The sequence below is a fragment of the Sturnira hondurensis genome, unplaced genomic scaffold (assembly GCF_014824575.4).
Source record: "Sturnira hondurensis isolate 20B ecotype Veracruz unplaced genomic scaffold, ASM1482457v3 Scaffold0009178, whole genome shotgun sequence".
Classification (NCBI taxonomy): Eukaryota; Metazoa; Chordata; class Mammalia; order Chiroptera; family Phyllostomidae; genus Sturnira; species Sturnira hondurensis.
Window position 1 is genome coordinate 2,826,812 of NW_028081809.1, and position 23,788 is coordinate 2,850,599.

The following is a 23,788-nucleotide window of genomic DNA, read 5'->3' on the forward strand; positions in this document are numbered from 1 at the left end:
TATTCAGTAATTATTGAATTGAAACTGTAACTGTCTTTATTAATTAAGAATATCTGTTCTGGCTCTGGCCAGATGGCTCAGTTGGTTGGACCATTATACCAAATGGTTGTGGGTTTGAGCCGCAGCTGGGGTTCATATAGGAGACAACCAATTGATATCTCTCTCTCTCTCCCTTCTACCACCCCTCTTCCTCTTGCTCTCAAATCAATAAGCATACCCTTTGGTGAGGATAAAGTGAAAAAAAAAAAGAATATCTGTTCTGGCTTTATTGCAGGCAGTACTTCTGCTTGGTGCCCAAAAAATCTAAGACCTAAGAGAGGATAGGATCACAAAGAATGAATATGCCAATACTATTGTTGCTTGAGACAAATTTTACAAGAAAGAAAATAAAACAAAGGGGAATTAGAATTTGAATTCTTCACCATCATCAACAGAATTTCCCAGTGCACCTCTCTGAAGATTCTTACCTTTCCCCACCCTCCCAGGTATCTAAAATAGAAAAAAAGGAAATGAAATAATTCCATCTAAAAGTTTTCTCCCTTCTTTATTTTCTTTTTCTTTTTTGAAGAGCAACCTCAGCTCTTGGTAGGGGTTACTTAGGAATTCAAAGAACATTAGTAAACTTTAGGCCAAATAGATTAATAATTAGGAAATAGATACTGTTTTTGTCTGATCTAGCTGCATTCAAGGTTTAATGACTCTGGCAGAACAGGCTGTAAGCTCCTAAAGGGCAGTTCTAGATTTCTCCAATACCTAACAAAATACTCACTCAAAAGGCCACTCATAGAATTTGCTGAATTCAGTTACACGAGACAAAATTTTTCCCCTAAGTTAACGATGACTGCTAAGGTGACATATGAACCTAGATGTTCAAACAATGCCATTCTCACCCAGGTTGTAGTGACACTATCCGGGGCAAAGGGGAGATTACTAAACTGAATAACAGCACTACAACCTTCAAGCCTATAGTAAGAAAAAATCACACCATACTTAGTAAAAACAACTAGCATTTAAAATATATTTTAACCAGAGCACTTTCTCAACATCGTTAAATAAAAATGATTTGCACATTTTAATCTGAAACAGCTCTGGCATTAGGACTTAATTGCTTCCTGGTCCACGGGGCTTAGACGCCACTGCAGCACTAACTCTCCAGTGCTCTTGAGGCAGGTGTGAGCCATGTCCTCCTCTTTTGGAAGTCCTTGTGGCAACCTCAGGGGCCTGATTCTGTGGCAAAGAAAATGATTTTAGAATTATACTAGGTAATGACTTTTTAAAAACCTCTGAAGTAACAAACAACAAACCTTATCAAATGTTTAACTACTTTCAGTTTTGCATTCACTGACGGGATGTTTTTGTGAACTTGAGGAGTATGAGCCTACAAACAAAAGGAAGCAGCGTTAGAGGTCAATTTCAAAAACATGGATGGTCCCATGTTTCAGTAAAATGTTAAGGTTAAGGCTCAGTCTGCCAAAATCAAAGTTTCAAGTGCATTCCACTAAATAGTACATTTAAAAACAAAAACAAACCAAAATTAAATGTATAGTTTAAGCTTAAAAAAACGTCAAATTTAAAGCAAATTTAAACAAAGCTTAAGATGACTAAGATAGTTGCATACTTTTTCTAATCCAAGCATCTTTATTATGTCTTTTTCCCAATATGGACGTCTTTGAATACTTTTTATTCTGGTAACAATATGCAGTTTATGAGGGTGCTGTGGATCCCCACCATATTTTTTATGATCTTCAGGTGAAGGCTGAAACACCTAGAAAGGAAGAATCAGTGGTAAATTTTCAATTTATATAATTTTTATGTACTTCTTTTCCCCCCTGAAAACACGCCCAAATAACTACATAATAATGTCACCCCGATCTTCCTATAATCCTCAACCTCAAATTGAACATTTCTACTAGTCTAATTACTTAGATAAATGGACTCTAAGAATTTCATACTCTTAAGAAAAATATCACACAGGCAAGGATTTTGGGTTTTTTTTTTGAAGGGCAAGGCAGGAGCAACCAGATGACTCTAAAGAACTTTAGATGGGCTTTGTGGGAATTTCTTCCTTTCCTGTCCCCCCGGCCATCCTGGTGGCTGCTTTTGGTTGGGGCCACTGTGTACCTAAGGCAGGGAGATGGTGGTCATGAAAAAGACAAAAATGTCACTAGAGTAGATCAACTCTAGGCTCCAACTTGTTATCAGAAATGGAAAGTGCCCTGGCTGGTGTAGCTCAGTGGATTGAGCGTGGGCCTGCGCACCACACAATCGTGGTATCGATTCCCAGTCAGGGCACATGCCTGGGTTGTGGGCCGGTTCCCAGCGAAGGACTCGAGAGAGGCAGCCATACATTGATGTTTCTCTCCTTCTCTCTCCTTCCCTTCCCCTCTAAAGATAAATAAATAAAATAAAATAAAATAAAATAAAGAAGTGGAAAGTACGTGCTGGGGTACAAGCAGACTCTGAATATAATCATACCAGTCAAAGCAAAACTGGTCATCATCGCGAACAACTGTGCTGCCTTGAGGAAATCCGAAACAGAATACTATGCCATGTTGGCCAAGACTGGTGTCCATCACTACAGTGGCAATAATATTGAATTGGGCGCAGCGTGTGGAAAATTCTACAGCGTATACACACTGGCTATTACTGATCCAGGTGATTCTGATATCATTAGAAGAATACCAGAACAGACTGGTGACAAGTACATGGTGGACAGTTTTTCTTTAATAAAACTGGCCAGTGCTTGGTTTAAAAACAAAATAAAAATAAAAATAAAAATAAAGAGCTTGGATGCTAGGAGAATATATTAGCACTATATGAACTGTACCCCTTACCCCTATTCAAATGGAGGAACAAACAGGTAAGTCTAAAATGACAATAAAACATAAACATTATTTTTAAAAATGTACAAAGTACTATGAGAATACAGACAAATGACTGCCTACGAGGGATCCGAAACAGCTTCACAGAGCTGACATTTGAACTAATTCTCTAAGGATCAAAAAGGTTCTAGGAAGCTGAAGCTATCCCACAGAAAAACTTCCTAAGTATATGAAATTTCCATTAAGTACATAAAAAACTTAAAATACATCCACTTCCCCAATAGACTAAATAAATTATGATGCATACATTCTAAATAAAACTAATAATAAAACTGAAAAAATATGATGTAACTAAACAGATTATAATGTATCCTACTGGACACAATGCTGACACTAAAACAAGTAAGGTTCACTGTCTTGCAGGTACTAACACTAAGCTGGTAGTAATACATTATTGGGAAAAACAAACAAAAACCCCCCACAAGAACAAAAAAACCAAACCTTTCCACACCACTAGCTGTAGTAGGGTCTTGCATTTGTTTCACATGTACCATATATAATATGATTTATATTATCTAATTCTAAGAATTAGAATAATTCTTAGGATCCAGCAGAAGTAAGGCCTGCTTGAGTATGGTTGGTAGGATAACATGAGTGTAATGATTTGTAGTTTTAATTTGAGCATTTTACCTAAAATGTCATATGGTGTGCTTGAGCGTGATATTGCTATGTTACAGAATCACATTCTTATGATTCTACAATAAAAGAGGGGTGTTATTTGTACCAGACCCTACTATGTGCATGTATGCTTATATACGTTTAACAGTTGCAAAGGCATGTTTCTGTCCCTGTCTTTCTCCCTCCCTTCCCCTCTCTCTAAAAATAAATAATTAAAATTCAGAGATAATTTTTAAGAGAGGAAGAGAAATAGCAATGTGTGGTTGCCTGTTCCATGCCTCCTACTGGGAACCTGGCCCACAACCCAGGCATTTGTCTTGACTGGGAATCGAACTGGCGACCATTTGGTTCACAGGCCAGTGCTCAATCCACTGAGACACACCAGCCAGAGCTAAATAAAGAAAATCTTTTTAAAAAAAATGTAGCTTTCATTACTTCCAGAACCTGTTTTGTTTCCTAAGACCCCAGATACTTCTTCAATGGAAAACAACTTAGTATTTGTAAATTCATATTTTTCCTGAGTTCTAGCCAGAGATTTTCTGGTTAACTTGTGATTTATCATTCTTTGGATTAAAACACAGTTAACTAAAAAAAGAAGAAAAGAGCTATCAAGTCATGGCCAGACATCAAAGCTCTTTAACTTCTTATTGCCAAATGAACAAAGTCAGGCAGAATGGGTTACATATTGTATTACCTGACTTATATGACATTCTAGAACAGGTAAAACTAGAACAGGTAAAATGACCAGTGGTTACCAGGCACTGGGGGATAAGAAGAAGGGATGAAGAGGCATAGCACAGAGAATTTCTAGGGCAGTGAAATTATTCTGTATAATATGTAATGGTAGATACAGGACACTATGTATTTATCAAAACCCAGAGTGTACAACCCAAAGAGTGAACCCTGGTATTAGTTATAAACTTGTTAATAATCATGTGCCAATATTGGTTTATCAATTTAATAAATGTCTACTAATGTAAGACATTGATAGGATAACTGTTTACTTGGGGGAGGGACTATATGGGAATTCTCTGTACTTTCTGTTCTATTTTTCTATGAACCTAAAACTGCTCTGGGAAATAAAGTATACTGATTTAAAAAAACAATGCAAAGCAAAAATCAATGGGGAGCCTCTAGCCATTGTTCTTTAAAAAAATGATATATACACATAAACCTAACAGAGGAAACTCAAAGATCCAAAGTGTCAACAGTCAACATAGAAAAGGAATGTGAAGAGCCACAAACACAGAGCTTGGGAGCAGGAGGAAAATTTCTCTGGACAATGGTGATATGAAAATACAAAATATTAAGGGGAGAAAACCACATATAGTAAGAAACAGATTCTAAGATGATTTAAACCCACTACTTGGAAGGAAAATGACATGTTTATTTTTAATAACCATATATATAAACCTTTCTACATTTTAAACTCTGCACTACTACCTACATCCACAAATGACTTAACATAAAAATGTTCAATATTACAAACATAAGAGCCTTTAAAAATAACATACTTAAAAATAGTAACATTAAAAAAAAAAACCCTTGTTCTTACTTTATCTGGAATTCTTGACTTGGTAAATTTATGACGAATCCAATCTGTACAAACAAGAGACTCCACACCTTTTGTCAGAGTCTAAAATATGATATAAAACATTAGTTTACTAGAAGTCTGTCTTGTGCAGAAATCCATACTCACCAATTTTGAGCGACAAGAAGTCTGTTTTTACCTAAGCTGTAATTTTTACACATTTATCTCAGTCCCCAACATGAATCTTACCACTAATATATAAAACAAAAGCACATAATTAGACTTCTACACCAGGCATTGGCAATATTTTTTTTGTACAGGACTATATAGTAAATATTTCTAGGTCGGGGCTATACGGTTTCCATTGTCAAGTTTCAACTCTGCCACTGTAGGGCAAAAATAGCCCTACAATAGGGCAAATGCAATATATAAACAAAGGAGTGTGGCTGTGTTCCAATAAAACTTTATTTACAAAAAAGGTAGTGGGCTGCATTTGGCCTGCAGGGCAGTGTAGTTTACCAACCCCTGCTCTAGACAATTTACCTTCAACAATACAATGTAAAAGAAAAGTGAAAAACAGTGTCCAGTTTTCTTTCTAGTCCCAACAATTCCACCACTCCTAGTTCCTATCTCTTGTTACCTTCCTACAATCTTCTAGGCTGTTTCTCTCAGTCTGCAAAAGAGAAAGGAGTCAGGGCCAATCCTTCATACCAGGAAGCTCTCCGTTGAACAGGCAATAATCATTCCCATCATGCCCTCCCTATACTGCAGAGATGGCATGAACAAAGAAGAACAGAAGGAGGAAGGGATGGGGAAGACAGAGGAAAAACACAGGTTTGTACATGCCACCAACACTGGGTTTCTGTGCCTACCAGCTGTGAGAAATGAACAAACACCCTTTCACAGGGTCAGTTTCCTCATCCATAAAAAGGAAATAACGCTGACCACATGAGATTAATCTGAGGTCAAGATAATAGCACCTAACATCACTATTATCTACAGCAGAAGGTCTGTATATAGACTGTGGCCCTCATGAATAGGTTAGGCTGCACCACCACAGTTTCCAAAAGAAAGACCTGAAGGAATGATATGACAGTATGAACATTAATGGTCTCTGGGAGATTGTTTTCTTCTTTCTGCTTTTCTATAGTTTTCTGATTTTCTAAGATTACATGTACTCTTTTAATAATTGAAGGGAAAAAATTCCCTAAAACTTTAAAAAGATTAAGTCAGACCAAGGGGAATCATTGCTGGCCATTTTTTTAGTAGCATGTTCTCCAGGAAAAGATCTTTAGTAATTTCAAATGTTTAGAGATAACAGCAGCTAAGCCATAAATAAGCAAAATTAACTCTCAACATAAAAAATAAATTAACATATAAATTAGTTAAGTTTTACTTGTTCATATGCTGTGTTCATTAGAAAAGAGAAAGAAATAATTTAAAGAAACAGAAAAGATTACTCTTGAAAAGAAACACTTACACGTAGTTTTCCTGGGGGCCTCTGAACTATTGAGCGCACAATCCCAGCCATGAGTGCAGTGACTGTCCTCTGCAGAGGCTGCAAGAAGTAGAAACCTGGTCTGTGGGTCAAATCTGTCTTGGGAATGAACAGATTTCCCCTCTGTTTAAAAAACGCAGCAAGTTAGTTTTAAACTTGATTGAAATTTAAGAGTTAAATCTTGGTTATTTTAATACAATAAGGGAAAGAATTAAAGTACAGTAAATATTGTATTCAGAGTTCAGCAAAACCATGGTAGTAATTATATATTAACCACATGCCATTTTCACCAAATGTGTTAGAGCCTCTGTTGCTTAAACAAAAAAATGGAGCAATGAGGGTTACTATCATTTAAGAAATCTTCTTCAACAATGAGGGGAAAAGAAAGAATGCTTTGTCACAGAATCAAAAAAATTAAAGAGCTGAAGGGACTGAAGAAATCCCTACTCCTATTATTAGAACTGACAACCCTTTTACTTTATGTAGGAGGAAGATGAATTCCAGAAAGTTCAATCACTCACACAAGGGCACCCAGCTATACAGGCAGTATATCGTCTGGAACTCAGTTCCATTAATACCTAGTTCAGTGCATTTTCACTAAATTAAAACCCCTTTCTGTAAAAAAGTAAAGCAGAGCTCTATTTTTTGCTTATTTGTATTTTTTAAACGATTCTTAACAAACACACATCGCTTCCATGACTTAAAAAAGTCATGTTTATTTAGACACATAATGATTATAGCCTACTACACCTACATATTCTGAGCAGAAAGATAAGGTGCATGACTTCAGACCTCAAACATTACAACATAACAGTTTCTAGTTCAAATCAGCCACTGTTCACTTGGCTGGTTGTGATGCATATTTGTACTGAGGCTTCCTTAGAAGAGATGCTTAGTCCTCTGGCCCTCCTAATCAAATAGGTAATGCAAAATTATTTTCTCTACCATACGTCTGCCTCTCAAGTTAAGCATTATATATAATACTAACCTAATTCATTTAGCTTCACACTTTGTTAAATCTTTCCCTTATCACTTAGAATTCAACAAAAGCCTCCTAATTGGCCTACCTGCTTCCATTCCAACTTCCATAAGGTCTTTTCTCGATAGCAGCAATCATCTCATTAAGCCCTAAATCATATCATTTCAACTCGTCAGCTCAAAACCTTGCAAAGAGCCAGGTTTGTCACTGTTGGAGGAGGTTACACAGAAGGTAAGGCTAGAATGAGCCCTATGGTCCTCTGACATTGGATTAGACCTAACAGGAATGGCATCCCAGTAAAATTGACCACACCCAGTGGCCACATCTTAGTTTCTAATTGAATTCTCTAATGAAAGGAACCAGGGTTCCTTAGAGAAACAGTTGAGTAAAGGGCTGCAGCAGAGTATATCTAAAGGTGAGTCTGGAACATCTTGTAGTGTTAGAAAGGTACACTCAAAAAATAAAAATGACATGGGGATGCCAAAGGGACATAGGAGCTGACTGAAAGAGCTCCCAATGGCTAAAGCTGGAATAATATGAACAATAATATAAGCAACAAAGTACCAGCTTATAATCCAAACTATAAAATAACCATGAGTATACACTGATATAACTAAATGAATAAATGAAATTAATGAGAAGAAACAAATCTCCCTTTACAGAAGAATTCCAAATAGTTTATGTAGATATTCCCCCTACAAATAGGTTGAGCAAAACCACTCACCCCTGAAGTGTGGGCTGTGCTCAATGACCTGCTCCCAGAGGACAATTTAGCAAGGGGAGAAACTAACACTACACTAGAGAACCCTGACAAACACAATGGCCAGCCAGGTGATAAAGATTAACATATCAACTGTGATAAAGGTCAAGTTACTAGCCTGTACCCCTGATGACAGAAAGAGAATGGCACTTCACCTTTGCGGTTTTCTTCCCCAAACCCCATAACACCCCTCTTAAGAGACAAACATCAAACTCTAATTGAGGGACATTGTACAAAATACCTGACTGCCTCAGAATTGTCAAGGCCATGATAAACAGAAAAGTGTGAGAAGTTGTCATAGTCAGGAGCCAAAGAGGCATGATGACTAAATGTAATAATGTAGTATCTTGGATGGGATTCTGGAATAGTAAAAGGACATCAGGTAAAAACTAAGAAAATATGAACAAAGTATGAACTTTTAAAAAATAATGTAGCAACCAATATTGGTTCATTAATGATGCTAATGAAAGATGTTAATAAAAGGAGAGACTGGACATGGAGCATATAGGATCTGTGCTGTCTTCACAAGTTTGTAAAATCTAAAACTATTCTAAAATTAAGCTTTATGTATTAAAACCCGGAAAACCTCCAATGCCTGTCCATTTCAATCAGAGTGATAACCAGTCCTTACCCCCCAACTCTTTGGACTCAACAACCAATTAATTAGTTAGTCTCTTGCTCAATTGCTAAACATATTGGTCCCCTTGCTGGTTCTGGTATTTGCCAGCTAGGCACACTCCCTGGTACTGGCTGTTCCTGCTCCTGATACTCACATGGTTAATTCCCTTACTTCCTTCAATTTTTGGCTCAAACCTCATCTTTCTAATAAGGTCAACTCTGGTGCTATTATTTAACATTTTGACCCACAACAGTTGTCAGCACTCCCAGACCCTCTTCTATTTCATTTTCTTTCCATAGAACTTATCTTCTTATATACTTTAACTGTTGAGTTTGTTGTTTATTGTTGATCTTAACCCAATAATATGTTAGTTCCACTAGAACAAAGATTTTTAAAGTTTGCTTTGTTTTTGGTTTTGTCTATTCACACATATTGCAAACATCCACCTAAAGCAGCACCTGCAAGGTAGTAGACGCTCAATTAATTTTTGCTATTGAACAGATTTCATTCATTGGAATGAAATTTCAGTTACAAACTTCAGAAGGTGTAACAGTCAAAAGTTATGTTTTAATAAAGGTTATTCTTAATAATTAGGCATATAATTCTTGGACCTTGAAACAATTATATTATCTCCTCCTGTACAATAACTTTTTAAATAAAAAATTTTTCTTTTTTTTAATTGAATTTATTGGGATGACACTGGTTAACACATCCACAATACATCATCTGTACACTGTATTGTTTATCACCTCAAGTAATAACTTTTCTCTTGCACTAATGTAAAAATAGGAAAATACCCGCATCATATGAAAAGTATAACCTTTATTTTAAAATGTCAGTGAATGTGTGTGTGTACACAGAAAAACTGGAAGGCTATCAGAAAAAACGTTAACATCACCCCCGCCAACCCCACTCTCTGGGGGGAAAGGGGCAGGCTCCCAGGGCAAGTTTTCTCCTTTCCTCCTGTAAAGTCCGATAGTATTTTTTGTTGTTGTTGTCCTTTTTACAATGACCATTCATACAGTTGTTCTTAAAACAACTACTACTTTCTTTCCTAAAGAGACATCTATATTATGATAAGGAGGGGGGCAGGCATTAATAAAAATGAAAAATACAAAATCCCCTTCCCGATAAACTGAAATCTCTGAAGGCAAGAAATACCTCTTCTTTCAACTCCTAACGCCTTACAAGAACTAGGCAGGCTAAGTGTCTTTTGGCAAAAATACGCAGCAAAGCAGTTTTGGGTGGCGACCAAAAACATGATTGCAAAAATCAGCCTTCAGTAAAATGGCAAATATTTTAACTGCTAACTTCGGAAGGTGCACCTTCTACAATGCAGCGACTTAAAAAACAGAGCAACTTTTAAAATCTTCATTAACAACTAATTAAACTACGCTAATGCCCAATGGGAAGATAGCGTCATGAATAAAGCAGAAGCATAGAAAAAGCTAAACCAAACTTCAGTTTCCTTTCCTGTGCTGTCCAGCCTAGGCGGCTCGGCCCTTGAACTTTGAGCATACAGACTCACTAAACAAGCCGTGTGTCCCGGAACCCTCCAACTGGAAAACGGAATCAGGTCGGCCAATGGCTTTCTGGAAGCCAAAGGGACAGTGCCGGGCACAGGCCCATCTAGGTTACTGAGACACGCAAACTCAGATAGGGAAAATTAACGCGCATCTACATGTGGCTCCCAGATACGTAAGTACTCCTGGCAAGAATGCAGCACTTTTGGCCGTGTATTCTCCACTCACTATCGGTTGCTAAATATTACGTTTGAACTTACCCGAGGACAGGAAGCTGAACAGAGAAGAGACCCAGAAGTGCTACACTCAGACGTTGCCGTCACAGTACGCGCAAAACGCAGCACTTTGGTTCCGGCTGAGTCCCTCCCACTCAAGGGCCAAGAGAAGGTTGAACAGACTTGCTGTGTCAGGTGATCACTCCCGGAAGCGCGGTAGACCCGTCCGGCTGTGGCTGAGTTGGAAGTTGGGAGCCGTTCCTAGAATTATGGCAAAATCTGGGCGGGGGCTGGATTCCGAGAGCATAGCTGCAGCCACTGTGCTAAAGCGAGCGGTGGAGCTAGATTCCGAGTCCCGATACCAGCAGGCTTTGGTGTGTTACCAGGAGGGCATTGACCTGCTCTTGCAGGTTCTGAAAGGTGAGCAATGAACCGTGGAGGGAAGATTACAAGGAAAGGCTTAGCACCCCGCTGTGTCGGGGGGTGCAGTGTAAGAGCTAATGACTTTCGTGCAACGCGAGGAAGCAAATACAGAAAGTGACACATTTCTCAGTTATGAGAAATGTGACACATTTCTCACATTTCTACTATCTTTAATAGATTGATGTCATCAAGAAACAGGGGGTACTACTATAGATTAAGAGATGTAACCAAGTAGAATATATAAGCCTTGCTAGGACTTGTGTCTTGAACAACATTGTGTAGAAGACATTTTTAAAAATTTTGTCCTCACTGAGGACATCTTATTTTTATTGGTTTTAGAAAGAGAAAGTAAGGGAGAGAGAAAGATTGGTAGACTCCCGGGGCGCCCAGACCGGGATCGTAGTGCCTGGGCAGGGCACCAGTCCCCTTAACCTAGGCGTGTGCTCCGACTGGAAATCGAAACCACCACCTTTCTGTCTCTGGTCGGCTCTCTAAACAACACTGGCCAGGTCTAGAACACATTTTTGTGAGGTTGGACCAGATAGGCGGCATTCAGGGTGGTTTTGGCACTAGACTAGACATTTTAAAATCAATTGGGAAAATTAGAATGTGGATTTGGTAACATTAAAATTATTAGCTTTGCTAAGCAGTCGGGTTTCTTCAAAACCTTTTTTAATTTTAATTTTTTAAAAACTTTTTAATCTTTAGAGATGCATACCGAAGTACCTCTGGAGGAAGCATGGAATCAAATGTGGCAAAACCGCTAACAATTTTAAAAATCTAGGTTCTGTGTAATAAGGATATTCATTACACTCTTAATCTTTTCTGTTTAAACAGTTTAATTAAAAATAAAAATAAAATCACGTACTTGTAGAAGAAAAAGGTTTTTTTTTTTCATGAGAAATAGGCTTACTGATTGATATTCGGTGTCAGAAATGCTAAATAGATTGTGGATGGGGATGGTGAGACTGTTTGGTAATTATTCAGTGTCCTGAAGTACCCAAATGACCGGAACACCAGCGAAATCTTTGGTACTTAGTAGACACCCAGTAACTGTTTTAAATTGATTAAGACCAGCCTCTGTTTCCCTCATCCTGTAGCTCACAGTCTGGCCTAAGATCTCCCCTTCTGTCTGTGTTTTAGCCTGTTTATAATGTGTTACAGGAGTTTTGAGGTAGCAAAGAGTGCTCTTCAATGTTCTGTGCTTCCCTCAACTATAAAACTGCCTTGTGTGGGGCCCATTTAATGATTATGAGGATGATAACAATGAGTACTATCATTTATGAGTGGTGAGGGCTAGGCACTCTGCAGAACACTTTAAAAGCATGATCCCGTTTCATACTTAAGTTGCCCTGTGAAGTAGGAGGTAATGTTATCCTCAAAACATAAAAAAGTAGTTTGCTTTCCAATTCTGCTACCAGTTGGTAGACTCACAATTTAAAGCCAAAAGCTTTAAAGACTCGAATACTGATTCCCAAAAAGAAAGATGGTGTACACTATTGGTCAGGTGGAACACTGCTCAAGTCCTGGGGCTTTAGGAATCTGAAGCAGGAGGATCACAGGAATGTAGCTCCAGTGTGCTCCACTGATCCTGTAGAAGTTACAGAGACAGTGACATGATTTTACAGGTTAAGATACGGTTGGAAAATAACTCTAATACAGGGGATTAGTGTCAGGAGAGAGCTGTAGACAAGTGCAGTGCAGATTTAAACAATTAAAGGTCTTTCGGGGGTGGAAAGGTGGATGTGGCTTCTTTGATATAGGGCCTTTGGAGGAATAATTAGAATTTCAGAAATCAGAAATCCAGGTAATAGTGTTCAGATTCTGTCTGTGCTCTTTAACCAAATAAGTGATTCATTTCAGTTCAACATATGTCTTATAGGGGAAAAGTGAGAAGTAAAGATTAAAAGTAGACTGGATCTTGCAGGACACTGTGGATGGCCTTGACTGGAGGAGCTATTAATTATCTCACTTCATAGACAAGGAAAAACCATTTAAAGTTTTTAACCAAGGAATGATGTAATTAAAGCTGCATCTCATGGCTCATCTCTCTTAGGAATATGCTCTTCTCTCAAATATTTGCATGGCTTACTCCCCACCCTCCCCAGTCTTCACACAAGTATCACCTCCTTTGTGAGGCCTCCCTGACCTCCAGGCTAACGTTCCAACCCCACCCCAGGACTCCCTCATCCTTCTTCCTTTATTTTCTTTATTACCATTTATCACCATCTAACATACGTGTTTTTACCAATTCAATTGTAGTCTTTCCTCCCACCTGAATGATAGGGGAGAATTGTGTCTGTTTTATTAACTGCTGTACCCTCAGTGCTTAGAACAATGCCTGGCATGTAGTAAATGCTCAATAATTATTTCTCGAGTAATCATTGAATATGGCAAGAGTGTAGGAAACACATTAAACTGAAGAGACTGAAGTCAAGCAGACCAATTAAGGTGCTCCTGCAGGAATCAAAATGGGAGGTGATAAGGGGCCTGAATGAATCAGGGAGGTGATGCCAATATTGAGGAAAAGGAGGAGACAGTATGGATATTGAATTGCTGACATTGGCACATGACCAAAAAACTCATGTGACTCACTGTATTGAGATAATTGCTTTATTGCAGTGGTCTGGAACTGAAGCTGCAATATCTCTGGAGTATGCCTGTATGAGTATATTAATAAACCTACATATACTTGGGTCTAGATGTAGTGATAGGACTTTACCAGTAGCAATGAACACACTTAGCACCCAGAAGTTGATTTTTTGATACCATTTTCCAATCAAAGGAACCAGGGCTCCTTGGAAAAATGCTTCCTTCCAGGGCTGGGGCAGGGAAAATGCAAGAAGAATTTAAAACATTTTACCAGGAAGTAAGGAAGTGCTTAAAAAATGATGGGGCATGTTGAAAAAATACAGGAACCAACATTAAAGAGCTCTCAAAGCCAAAGCTGATAAAATTTGAGCAAGAAAATAATGATAGTATTAGATTACAACCCATAGAATAAAATAAATACCCATGAATCTATATTGATATAAGTTAATAACTGAATAAATAAATAGATGGGGAGAAGGAACAGTCCTTCCTTATAGTTGAATTCCAGTTAATAAATAGGAATGATGGTAACAAAAAATCACCATTTGGCAAACATGTAGTAATACTTTTTGGTAAGGACTATCAATGGAGGCTAAAATTAATGGGTAAAAGAGTGGTGAGAAATAGGATGTCCTCCCATAAGATACTTAATCACAAAAGAAAGAGTAAGTGGTTTTACAGTGCAGAGATTTGTGAACTCCACCTTATCCAAGTGATCAGAGTTAACATCACCAGAAATAAGACACATCAACATCATGTCCCCACTGAGGGAGCACAACACTTCTGTGATTTTTTTTTTTTGCCAAAAAAGCATAACTTCAGTCTAATCATAAGAAAACATTAATAGCTCAAAATGAAAGACATTCTATAAAATAACCACTATTCTTCCTAAAGGACAAGGTCACAAAAGGCAGAGAGACTAAGAAACTATTACAAATTGGAGGACACAAAAGAGGAGATATAACAAATAAATGCCGAGTGGGATCCTGGACCAGAAAACAAACTTTTTTTAGTGAAAAAAAAATGGGGAAATAGGTTTATAGATGATTTAATAGTATTGTATGAATTTTAATTTCCTAACTCTGATAATTGTACTGTGATTATGTGATATGTATTTTTTAATCTAATTTTTAAAAGATTTTATTTATTCATTTTTAGAGACAGAGGAAGGGAAGGAGAAAGAGGGAAAGAAACATCAATGTGTGGTGTGTATCATGTGCCTCCTACTGGGGACCTGGCCTACAACCCAGGCATGTGTCCTGACTGGGAATTGAACCAGTGACTCTTGGTTCGCAGCCCTGTGCTCAATCCACTGAACTATAACAGCCAGGGCTGGTTATGTGATATATATTAATATTAGGGGAATATGGGTGAAAGGAGTCTGTACTATTTTTGCAACTTTCCATAAATATAAAATTAATTAGAAATAAAGTGTTTAAAAAACTGAGTGTTTCAAAAAAGAAGGAACCAGAAATAATTTGGTAACTGATTTGGGTTTGGGAAGGCGGGACTTTGGGGTAAGATTTTATTGATAATGTATATTCAAAATTACCTCACATTTAGGGGTGGCTAGCAAAATAATTGAGTAAAAACTAATGGAGAAGTCTGGAAGAGAAGATGGTTTTGTGGAAGAAAGATAGACATTGTTACCTCTCTTGATTATGGTAAAATTTCAAACCTGTGGGTGATTAGGTCACAATAGTGCGCAGACTGTGGTTTGATGTGTAGTGAGCCACCTTACCAGATTTGGTGTATCCAGCACGGAGACACAGTGTTAGAGTTCCCCTCCTAAATGAAGCTGCTTCATATACTTAGTGCACCAATAATCAAGTCAAAATTGTGTGTTTTGGGGTTGAGGCAAAATAGGTTGAAGGATAGGAAATGTGTGGAAGACTTGGGAAGCTGGAAATAATGCCTATACTAAGTGGAAAACTGTTTTGAAACTTGGGAATATATTTTTTTTTAATTTGTAGGCACCCAAGATGATACAAAGAAATGTAATCTTAGAAAAAAAATTTCTGGCTATATGGACAGAGCAGAAAACATAAAGAAATACTTGGATCAAGAAAAAGAAGGTAAAGCGGCTGTTTTAGAGAATGTGTCATACACTATTGAGAAAGCCCATTTCACTTAGTGTTTCTGGCTCCACCTTTGGAGCTCTGTGAGGTCCCTGCAGCTGACAGGTTTACTCTGCATTTCTGCTCTCCTGTACAGAAGCTATTTTTACCTTTTTTTTTTTTTTTTTTTTGCTGGGGATAGTTAGTGGGGAGATACCCTTTTGAGAATCTGAAGAATGCTATAAATACTGCAGGACTTTGTCTGCTGCTTTAAGGCATTCACAGATCTCCTTGAAGCTTATGTGTACACCAGATTAAGTTAGCACTACACAGGAATACTGAATGTGAATCCTGTAATTTAACTTGTATTCCTGTTTATAAAATTACCAAAATACTATAGTATCTAAAGAAACTCCTGCGATTTCTTTGGAGTTTTGTTGTGAATCAAAACATTTCAGAAGTATTGCTCATGATTAGAGATGCAGTCATATTGTTCCCTATTTATTATTAGCTCTCTCCTCTTGAGTATCTAGTTTACAGACATATAAGTGGCCATTGCCACAGTTGTCTGAAGTGCACACTGCAGCTGCTTTCTGCAGCCAAAGGAATTACAGCCTTAAAAAGCCAGTGCCTCCAGCTCCCCAGCTGCTCTTTCTTGCTCTCCTGACTACAGCCCTGTCCCCACCTCTTCCTAGTGTTCTGTACCAGCCCTGGATACCCCACTGAGCTCCTCTGTTGGGTGGAATAAAATTGTTTCCTTAACCCCAAACTGAAATCTGCTATGAAACTTCTCTCTAAAACATCGATGAAATGTAGTAACATTAGCATGGTGTTTGACTACATTGGGTTGAATTAACCTATGCAACACCCTTGACTTCAGCATGGATGCGTGGTTGCTAACATTGTATCTGTGAAAATATTAGAAACAGAATCCAAATTACTGCTTTTTAAACAGTTTGACAGTGCAACCACTGTATAGACTAGGAACTACCCATTAAAAGGTCATATTTTAAAAAAAATCTTAAAGATCTTTGATAACCCTTCCAATAGTTACTCATTTAGAATGAACAAACTCATTGGAACTATCCTACTAATCTGGCATCCTAGTCTTTTGCCAGATTATTGAAAAGTATTGTCAATTTCTGCCTAAAACATTCCCTGCAAATTCTAAGAAAGACTTCTAAACTCCATATTATACTGCATTTATGTATATAGTACTAATTTCAGCTATTAAATTACAGAACATAAAAAGATAAATCTTAAGAGAAGGACCAGATAGCCACTGAGTTATAACTTGTAATTCTATTCACGGTGAGAAGAATATCAGATAATTTTACACATACATTCCTCTTTTGAATAAAATGCCTGGTTTCTAGGAATTAGCTCAAGAACCTGTTCCAAGAAATCTCTGGACTTTCCTACTTTCCTGGCCTCTGTAAAGGCAAAATCACTAATGGAATGGTTTGCCTTATTTGCCTCTGTGTGTAGCATCTTGCCATGTGCCTGTGTACAGCAGCCATTCACAAATGTGTACTGAGTAGAGGAGTTAAAAAAATTAATTTGGGAGAGGTTGAGAAGATGGCGATGGAGTAGGATAGAGCAGATTCCACTTCCCCCTACATGTGGGAGAAAATCCTGGCCCATCTAGGGAGGAACAGAGCATACAGCCAACAGTACCCCAGCATACATGAAAATAAGAGACTGGAAATTGTAGTGGACACTGAAATACCAGGTGGTAAGGAGACAGCTGCAGGACAGTAAGGTCCCAGGGACCAGCCTAGAGACAGGGGCCGTGGCAGCCTCACCCTGCACCCGTTGCTGAGTCCACCATGGACTCTTTGGGAGCCACGGGCCTGCTGCAGGGTCCTTGGCAGAGACCCAGGTCATCTGCTCCCTCCCTCCCCAGCCAAGCAGGGTTTGAGCAACACTGGGAGAGACCTGGTTGCTTGAAGTTACAGAGAGGGGAATAAGGACAAAGAGGCAAACACACAAGGGCTATGATTACCCATAGAGTCTGTGGTTGTTGGCTTGGGAGAGCTGAGAGTTGCAGTGTTGGGCTCTGACCCTGATAGTCACCAGTCTGGCTAGAGAATTGGGCTGTACTGAGTGGCAGGCTTGAGTAGGAGGAATTTCTCAAAAAGTAAAACTGTTTGGGGGATTCCTCTGTGACAGCCACTCGGACTACTCCCCATCCAGCCAGGCAAAAGGCCCTGCGTTCCCCCATAGCACTGGGAAGGGTTTCTGCCCAAGTACATGGGACCCAGGCAGCCTGGCCAGGTGCATGCACCCACACCCCAGCACACGGCAATGACCCCTGGGAAAAGAGTGCTCTGAAGAAGACCTGGATCCCTTACATGGGGCACTGGGGAGAGACACCAGGCTAGCTCTTGGGAGAGTGCTCACAACACTGGCTGAGTACACATCAGGAAGGGAGAAAGGCCACACCAATTGACCCTCAGCCTGCTGCTGCCAGCAAGACCAGAAAAACCGGTTTGGCCAGTTTGAAACCAACAAGAGGTGTTTTTTTTTAAGTAATCTTTTATTTTTAAATTTTATTATTGTTTTATCTTTCAATACCTTTTTCCTCTCTTTCCTTCCTTCTTCCTTTCTTTCCAAACTTATCTCTTCCTCCCTTTTCCTGCCTTTTTTTTTAACCCCACAAGTGAGACAAAACACTTGGAACTGTGGAAAGACCAGAGCTGGACCCAAAGAGGGTGCATCCCAACAGTAGAGACAGAGACAAATTTCACTTTGCTATTGCAGAGAAACTACAAGTTACTGCATATTTGTATTATTATTATTTTTCATTATTCTTACATCTTTTATTTTAATAGTATTTTTCTATTCCTCTTTCTGCATAGTCTTCTTTGCCTTGGCTGGTTATATTCTATCATTTGACAGGTTTCCCCTGCTCTCCCTTCCACAGTGTATTGCTCATTTACTATCCTTCACTTCACTTGTGTTCCTTTAGCACACTACTCAAAGTTTTATACCCGCTATTCCTGTTATCCAGATCACACAGATTCTGTGACTTGATTGTTGTTCTAATATTATTGTAGATAATAGCTGTTCCATACAATTGTAAATATGTCACAACACCCCTCCCAGATCCTAGCCGACATCACAGTTCCCTGAACTCTATTACTGTAGTGGTTAACTCTATTCTCTCACACACTACACCTATTTACTATCCTTTACTCTCACCTTATCTTAGAATCTGACATCCCACAACCTCACTGCTTTCTAGACCCAAATCACAAGCCTTCCCTCCCCAACAAGAGTCTTATCTTCTGTCCATCCTTTCTTAAAAGTGGCTAGTTAGCTTGAAGACTACGGTTAACACTATTCATAGCCAAAAGATCTCCTATCTCTTCTCTACCGGCTGCTACTGTAAATATCATAGAATACTCTCTTGCTGTCATAAACCATTTTGCCTTCCCCTCCAATTGATCACATAAAAAATGAGTAGGTGGAAGCAGTGAACATCAGGATACCCACTGGAAGAGGAAACCCAACAACAAAGGAACTACCAACAGATAACAACAGAAGAAGGTGAAGAAGGGAGTAGAAACCACACAAACCTCAATCCAAGACCTATCTGGAAATACAACTAAATAGTGCAGAAACTACCCAGTACAAACAACTAAACAAGAGCAAAAGAGAATCCTCAAAATTTTGTACACACAGAAGAACTAGCTTCAAAACAACCCGCCCCCACCAGCACAAAAAATTACAACAGATGGTTGGCAGAGGGACCATCAGTTAACCAGCTGGTGGGAAGGACCCACAAAGGAAAGACCCCAAAACAATGAAAACCCAAAGACAAACACAGAGCCAACTTAAAGGAGAGCCCAAGACCAGTGAGCTTGGGAGATCAAGGAGCCTACCCCACTGAATCTCATAGGTATCATACCATAGAAGGTCACACCATAAACCCAGGAAGCCAGAACAAATCAATTAAGAAGCTGAAGCTAACAAGAAGAGTCTCACAAACAATGGGAAGACAAAGAAACAATCCCCAGATGAAAGGAAAGGAGGAAGCCTCAGAAAGAATGCTAGATGAAATAGAGGCAACTCAACTATCAGATATTGAATTCAAAGCACTGGTTATCAGGAAGTTCAAAGAGCTCACAATGAGCTACCAGAAACTACAGGGGGACTACAATGAACTCACTACAAACTATATCAACATGAAGAAGGAAATAGAAACAATCAGCAAGGGCCAAGAGGAAATGAAGAATACAATTTCTGGACTGAAGAACACAGTAGAAGGAATCAAAAGCAGGATCAATGAAGCAGAAGATTGGATCAATGAGTTGGAGGACAAGGTAGAGTCAAAAAGAGCAAGAAAAGGAAAAGAGGCTCAGAAAGAATGAAGAGGGATTAAGAGAAATGCAAGACAATATGAAATGTAATAATATCGAAATAATAGGGATACCAGAAGGAGAAGAAGAAGAGCAAGGGATAGAAAACCTATTTGAAAATGTAATGATGGAAAACTTCTTTAATTTGATGAGAGAAAAAAGTCACACAAATCCAGGAAAGACACAGTCCCAATCAAAAGGAACTGAAAGAGGCCCACTTCAAGACACATCACAATTAAAATGGCAGAATTCCAAGTCAAAGAGAGAATATTAAAGGCAGCAAGGGAGAAAAAGGAAGTAACATACAAGGGAGCCCCAGTAAGGTTAGCTGCTAACTTCTCAATGGAAACGCTCCAAGCAAGAAGAGAATGGCAAGAAATATTCCAAGTAATGAGAACCAGAGGACTGCAAGCAAGACTAATTTACCCAGAAAAGCTCTCAATCAAGATAGAAGGCTAAATAAAGAGCTTCCAAGACAAAAGAATTATAAAAGAATACACCTCCACCAAACCAGTTCTGCAAGAGATGCTAAAAGGACTGCTTTAAGGAAAGGAAGGAAAAGAGAGAGACAGAGAGGAACCCAGGTACAAAAATGGCAATGAATAAGTACCTAGCAATAATAACCTTCAATGTAAATGGATTAAATGCTCTAATCAAAAGAAATAGAATAGCTGAATGGATAAGGAAGCATGACACACATATCCTGCCTACAAGAGACCCACCTCAGGAGGAAACACCTACACAGACTGAATGTGAAGGGTTGGAAACAAATTTTCCAAGCAAAAGGACAAGAAAACAAAAGCTAGGGTTGCAATACTCATATCAGACAAAATAGACTTCAAGAAAGGGACCATAAAGAGAGACCCAGAAGTTCACTTCATAATACTCAAGGGAAGAATCCACCAAGAATACATAAACATTGTAAATATGTATGCACCCAACATAAGAGCACCCAAATATATAAAGAAAATCTTAGAGGACTTCAAGAAAGATATTGACAGCAACACAATTATAGTAGGGGATTTTAACACCCCATTGTCAATAATGGACAGATCTTCCAAACAAAGTATCAACAGATATTGTGGCATTGAACAATGCCCTAGATAAAATGGACTTAACTGATATATATAGAGAGCCCTTCATCCCAAAGAAGCTAAATACACATTCTTTTCAAATGCACATGGAATATTTTCAAAGATAGACCACATGATAGGACACAAAATGAGCTTCAACAAATTCAAGAAAATTGAAATCATACCAAGTATTTTCTCCAACCATAAGGGACTGAAACTGGAAACTAACCCCAAAGGAATAAACACAAAACACCCAAAATCTTGGAGACTGAATGGTATACTATTAAACAACAAATGGGTCAAGAATGAATTTAGGTAAGAAATCAGAAAGTTTCTGGAAACAAGTGAAAGTGAACTCACGACAGCCCAAAACTTACGGGACACAGCGAAAACAGTCCTGAGAGGGAAGTTCATAGCAATACAGGCCTACCTAAAAAAAGATAGAAACATTTCAAACAAACAACCTAACAATATGCCTACAAGAACTTGAGGAACAACAACAAAGACAGCCTAGAGTAAGTAGAAGGAAGGAAATAAGCAAGAGCAGAGCAGAATTTAATGACATAGAGACTAAAAGCACAATTCTAAGGATCAGTAAATCCAGGAGCTGGTTCTTTGAAAAGGTAAACAAAATCGAGAAGCCTTTAAGCAGGCTCATTAAGAAGAGAGAGGACCCAAATAAACACAATCAGAAATGAAAGAGGAGGGATTACTACTGACACCAGAAATACAAAGGACTGTAAGAAATTACTATGAAGAACTGTATGCCAAGAAATTTGAAAACCTAGATGAAAGGGACACATTTCTAGAGAAATATAATCTTCCAGAACTCAGTGAAGAAGCAGAAAGCCTGAACAGACCAGTAACAGCAGATGAAATTGAAGCAGTAAAAAAAAAAAAAAAAAACTCCCAACACACCAAAGCCCTGGACCAGATGGTTTCACAGAATTCTACAAAGCATTTAAGGAAGAGCTAACCCCTATTCTTCACAGACTATTCCAAAAAATCCAAAATGATGGAAGAAACTCAAACTCTTTTTATGACACCAGCATCATCCTAATTCCAAAAGCAGATAAAGATACAACAAAGAAAGAAAACTTCAGGCCAATATCGCTGATGAACATAGACTCTAAAATCCTCAACAAAATATTGGCAAACTGCATCCAACAATACATTAAAAAGATCATACACCATGAGCAAACGGGATTCATCCCAGGGATGCAAGGATGGTTTAATATTTGCAAATCAGTAAATGTAATACATCACATAAACAAAAGCAAAAACAAAAATCACATGATCATATCAATACATGTGGAAAAAAGCTTTTCATAAGGTACAGCACCCATTTATGATAAAAACACTCAGCAAAGTGGGAATAGAGGAAGCATTCCTCAATATAATAAAGGCCATATATGAGACACTTACAGCCAACATCATACTCAATGGGCAAAAACTAAAATCTTTTCCACTAAGATCAGGAGCAAGACAAGGTTGTCCACTTTCACCACTTCTATTCAATATAGTATTGGAAGTTTTAGCCACCCTGATCAGACAAGAAAAGGAAATAAAAGGCATCCAAATTGGAAAGGAGGAAACAAAACTGTCACTATTTGCAGATGACATGATAGTGTACATGGAAAATGCTATAGATTCTACCCCAAAACTGCTCGACCTAATAAATGAATTTGGCAAAACAGCGGAATACAAAGTCAATATTCAGAAATCAAAGGCATGTTTGTATACCAACAATGAAACAGCAGAAGCAGAAATCAAGAAAAAATCCCATTCGATATAGCAACAAGAAAAATAAAATGCCTAGGAATAAACCCAACCAAGGAGGTGAAAGACCTATACTCAGAAAACTACACAACACTGAAGAAAGAAATCAAGGAAGACACAAACAAATGGAGACATATACCGTGTTCATAGATTGCAAGAATTAACATCATCAAAATGTCCATACTACCCAAAACAATTTAGAGATTCAATGCAATACTTATTAAAGTACCAATGGGATATTTCACAGACTTAGAACAAACACTTCAAAAACTGTATTACAAGGCCACTGTAATCAAAACAGCCTGGTACTGGCATAAAAACAGGCACAAAGACCAATGGAACAGAACAGAGAGCTCAGAAATAAACCCAAGTCTCTACAGTCAATTAATATTCGAGAAAGGGGGCAGCAACATAAAATGGAGCAAAAATAGCCTCTTCAAGAAATGGTATTGGGAGAACTGGACAACTATGTGCAAAAAAATGAAACTTGATTCCCAACTTACATCATACACCAAAACAAATTCAAGATGGATAAAAGACTCAAATATAAGCCGTGACACCATCAAAGTCCTAGAGGAGAACACTGGCAAGAAAATCTCAGATATTTCACACAGCAACATTTTTACTGATATGTCCCTTAGAGCAAGGGACATGAAGGAAAGAATAAACAAATGGGATCTTATAAAAATAAAAAGCTTCTGCATGGCTAAAGAAAACTATTAAAATAAAAAGAGACATACAGAGACAGTTAGGGAAAACATATTTGCTGATGATACCTTATACAAGGGTTTAATCTCCAAAATATACAAAGAACTTACACGACTCCACTCTAAGAAGACAGGCAACCCAAGTAAAAAATGGACAAAGAACTGGAA

General features: G+C 38.3%; 2 protein-coding genes across 6 annotated transcripts in view; one reads left to right on the top strand and one right to left on the bottom strand.

Moving 5' to 3' along the window:
* Nucleotides 1-1,048: 1,048 nt before the first annotated feature.
* MRPL30 (mitochondrial ribosomal protein L30) lies at nt 1,049-10,779 on the bottom strand. Of its 3 annotated transcripts, none has more exons than XM_037056794.1 (6): nt 10,671-10,778; nt 6,512-6,652; nt 5,056-5,136; nt 1,619-1,765; nt 1,305-1,378; nt 1,049-1,227 (listed from the first exon to the last, which is right to left on the bottom strand). In XM_037056794.1, exons 2-6 carry the CDS (start codon nt 6,560-6,562, stop codon nt 1,095-1,097), a joined length of 486 nt encoding a protein of 161 aa, XP_036912689.1. In that variant the 5' UTR covers nt 6,563-6,652; nt 10,671-10,778; the 3' UTR covers nt 1,049-1,094. The 3 variants fall into 3 exon arrangements, with proteins under 3 accessions (XP_036912689.1, XP_036912690.1, XP_036912691.1); XM_037056795.1 differs by having other exon boundaries at nt 6,512-6,589; nt 10,671-10,762; XM_037056796.1 differs by lacking the exon at nt 5,056-5,136 and having other exon boundaries at nt 10,671-10,779.
* Nucleotides 10,780-10,813: 34 nt separating this feature from the next.
* MITD1 (microtubule interacting and trafficking domain containing 1) overlaps nt 10,814-23,788 on the top strand; it is a 28,116-nt gene continuing 15,141 nt past the window's right edge. Inside the window, exons 1-2 of one of the 3 annotated variants that reach the window (XM_037056793.1) lie at nt 10,814-11,045; nt 15,614-15,715. In XM_037056793.1, the coding sequence (XP_036912688.1) occupies nt 10,895-11,045; nt 15,614-15,715 (253 nt within the window). In that variant the 5' untranslated portion in view covers nt 10,814-10,894. The remainder of the gene's footprint in view (nt 11,046-15,613; nt 15,716-23,788) is intronic. The other 2 variants (XM_037056792.1, XM_037056791.1) reach the window with 2 other exon arrangements.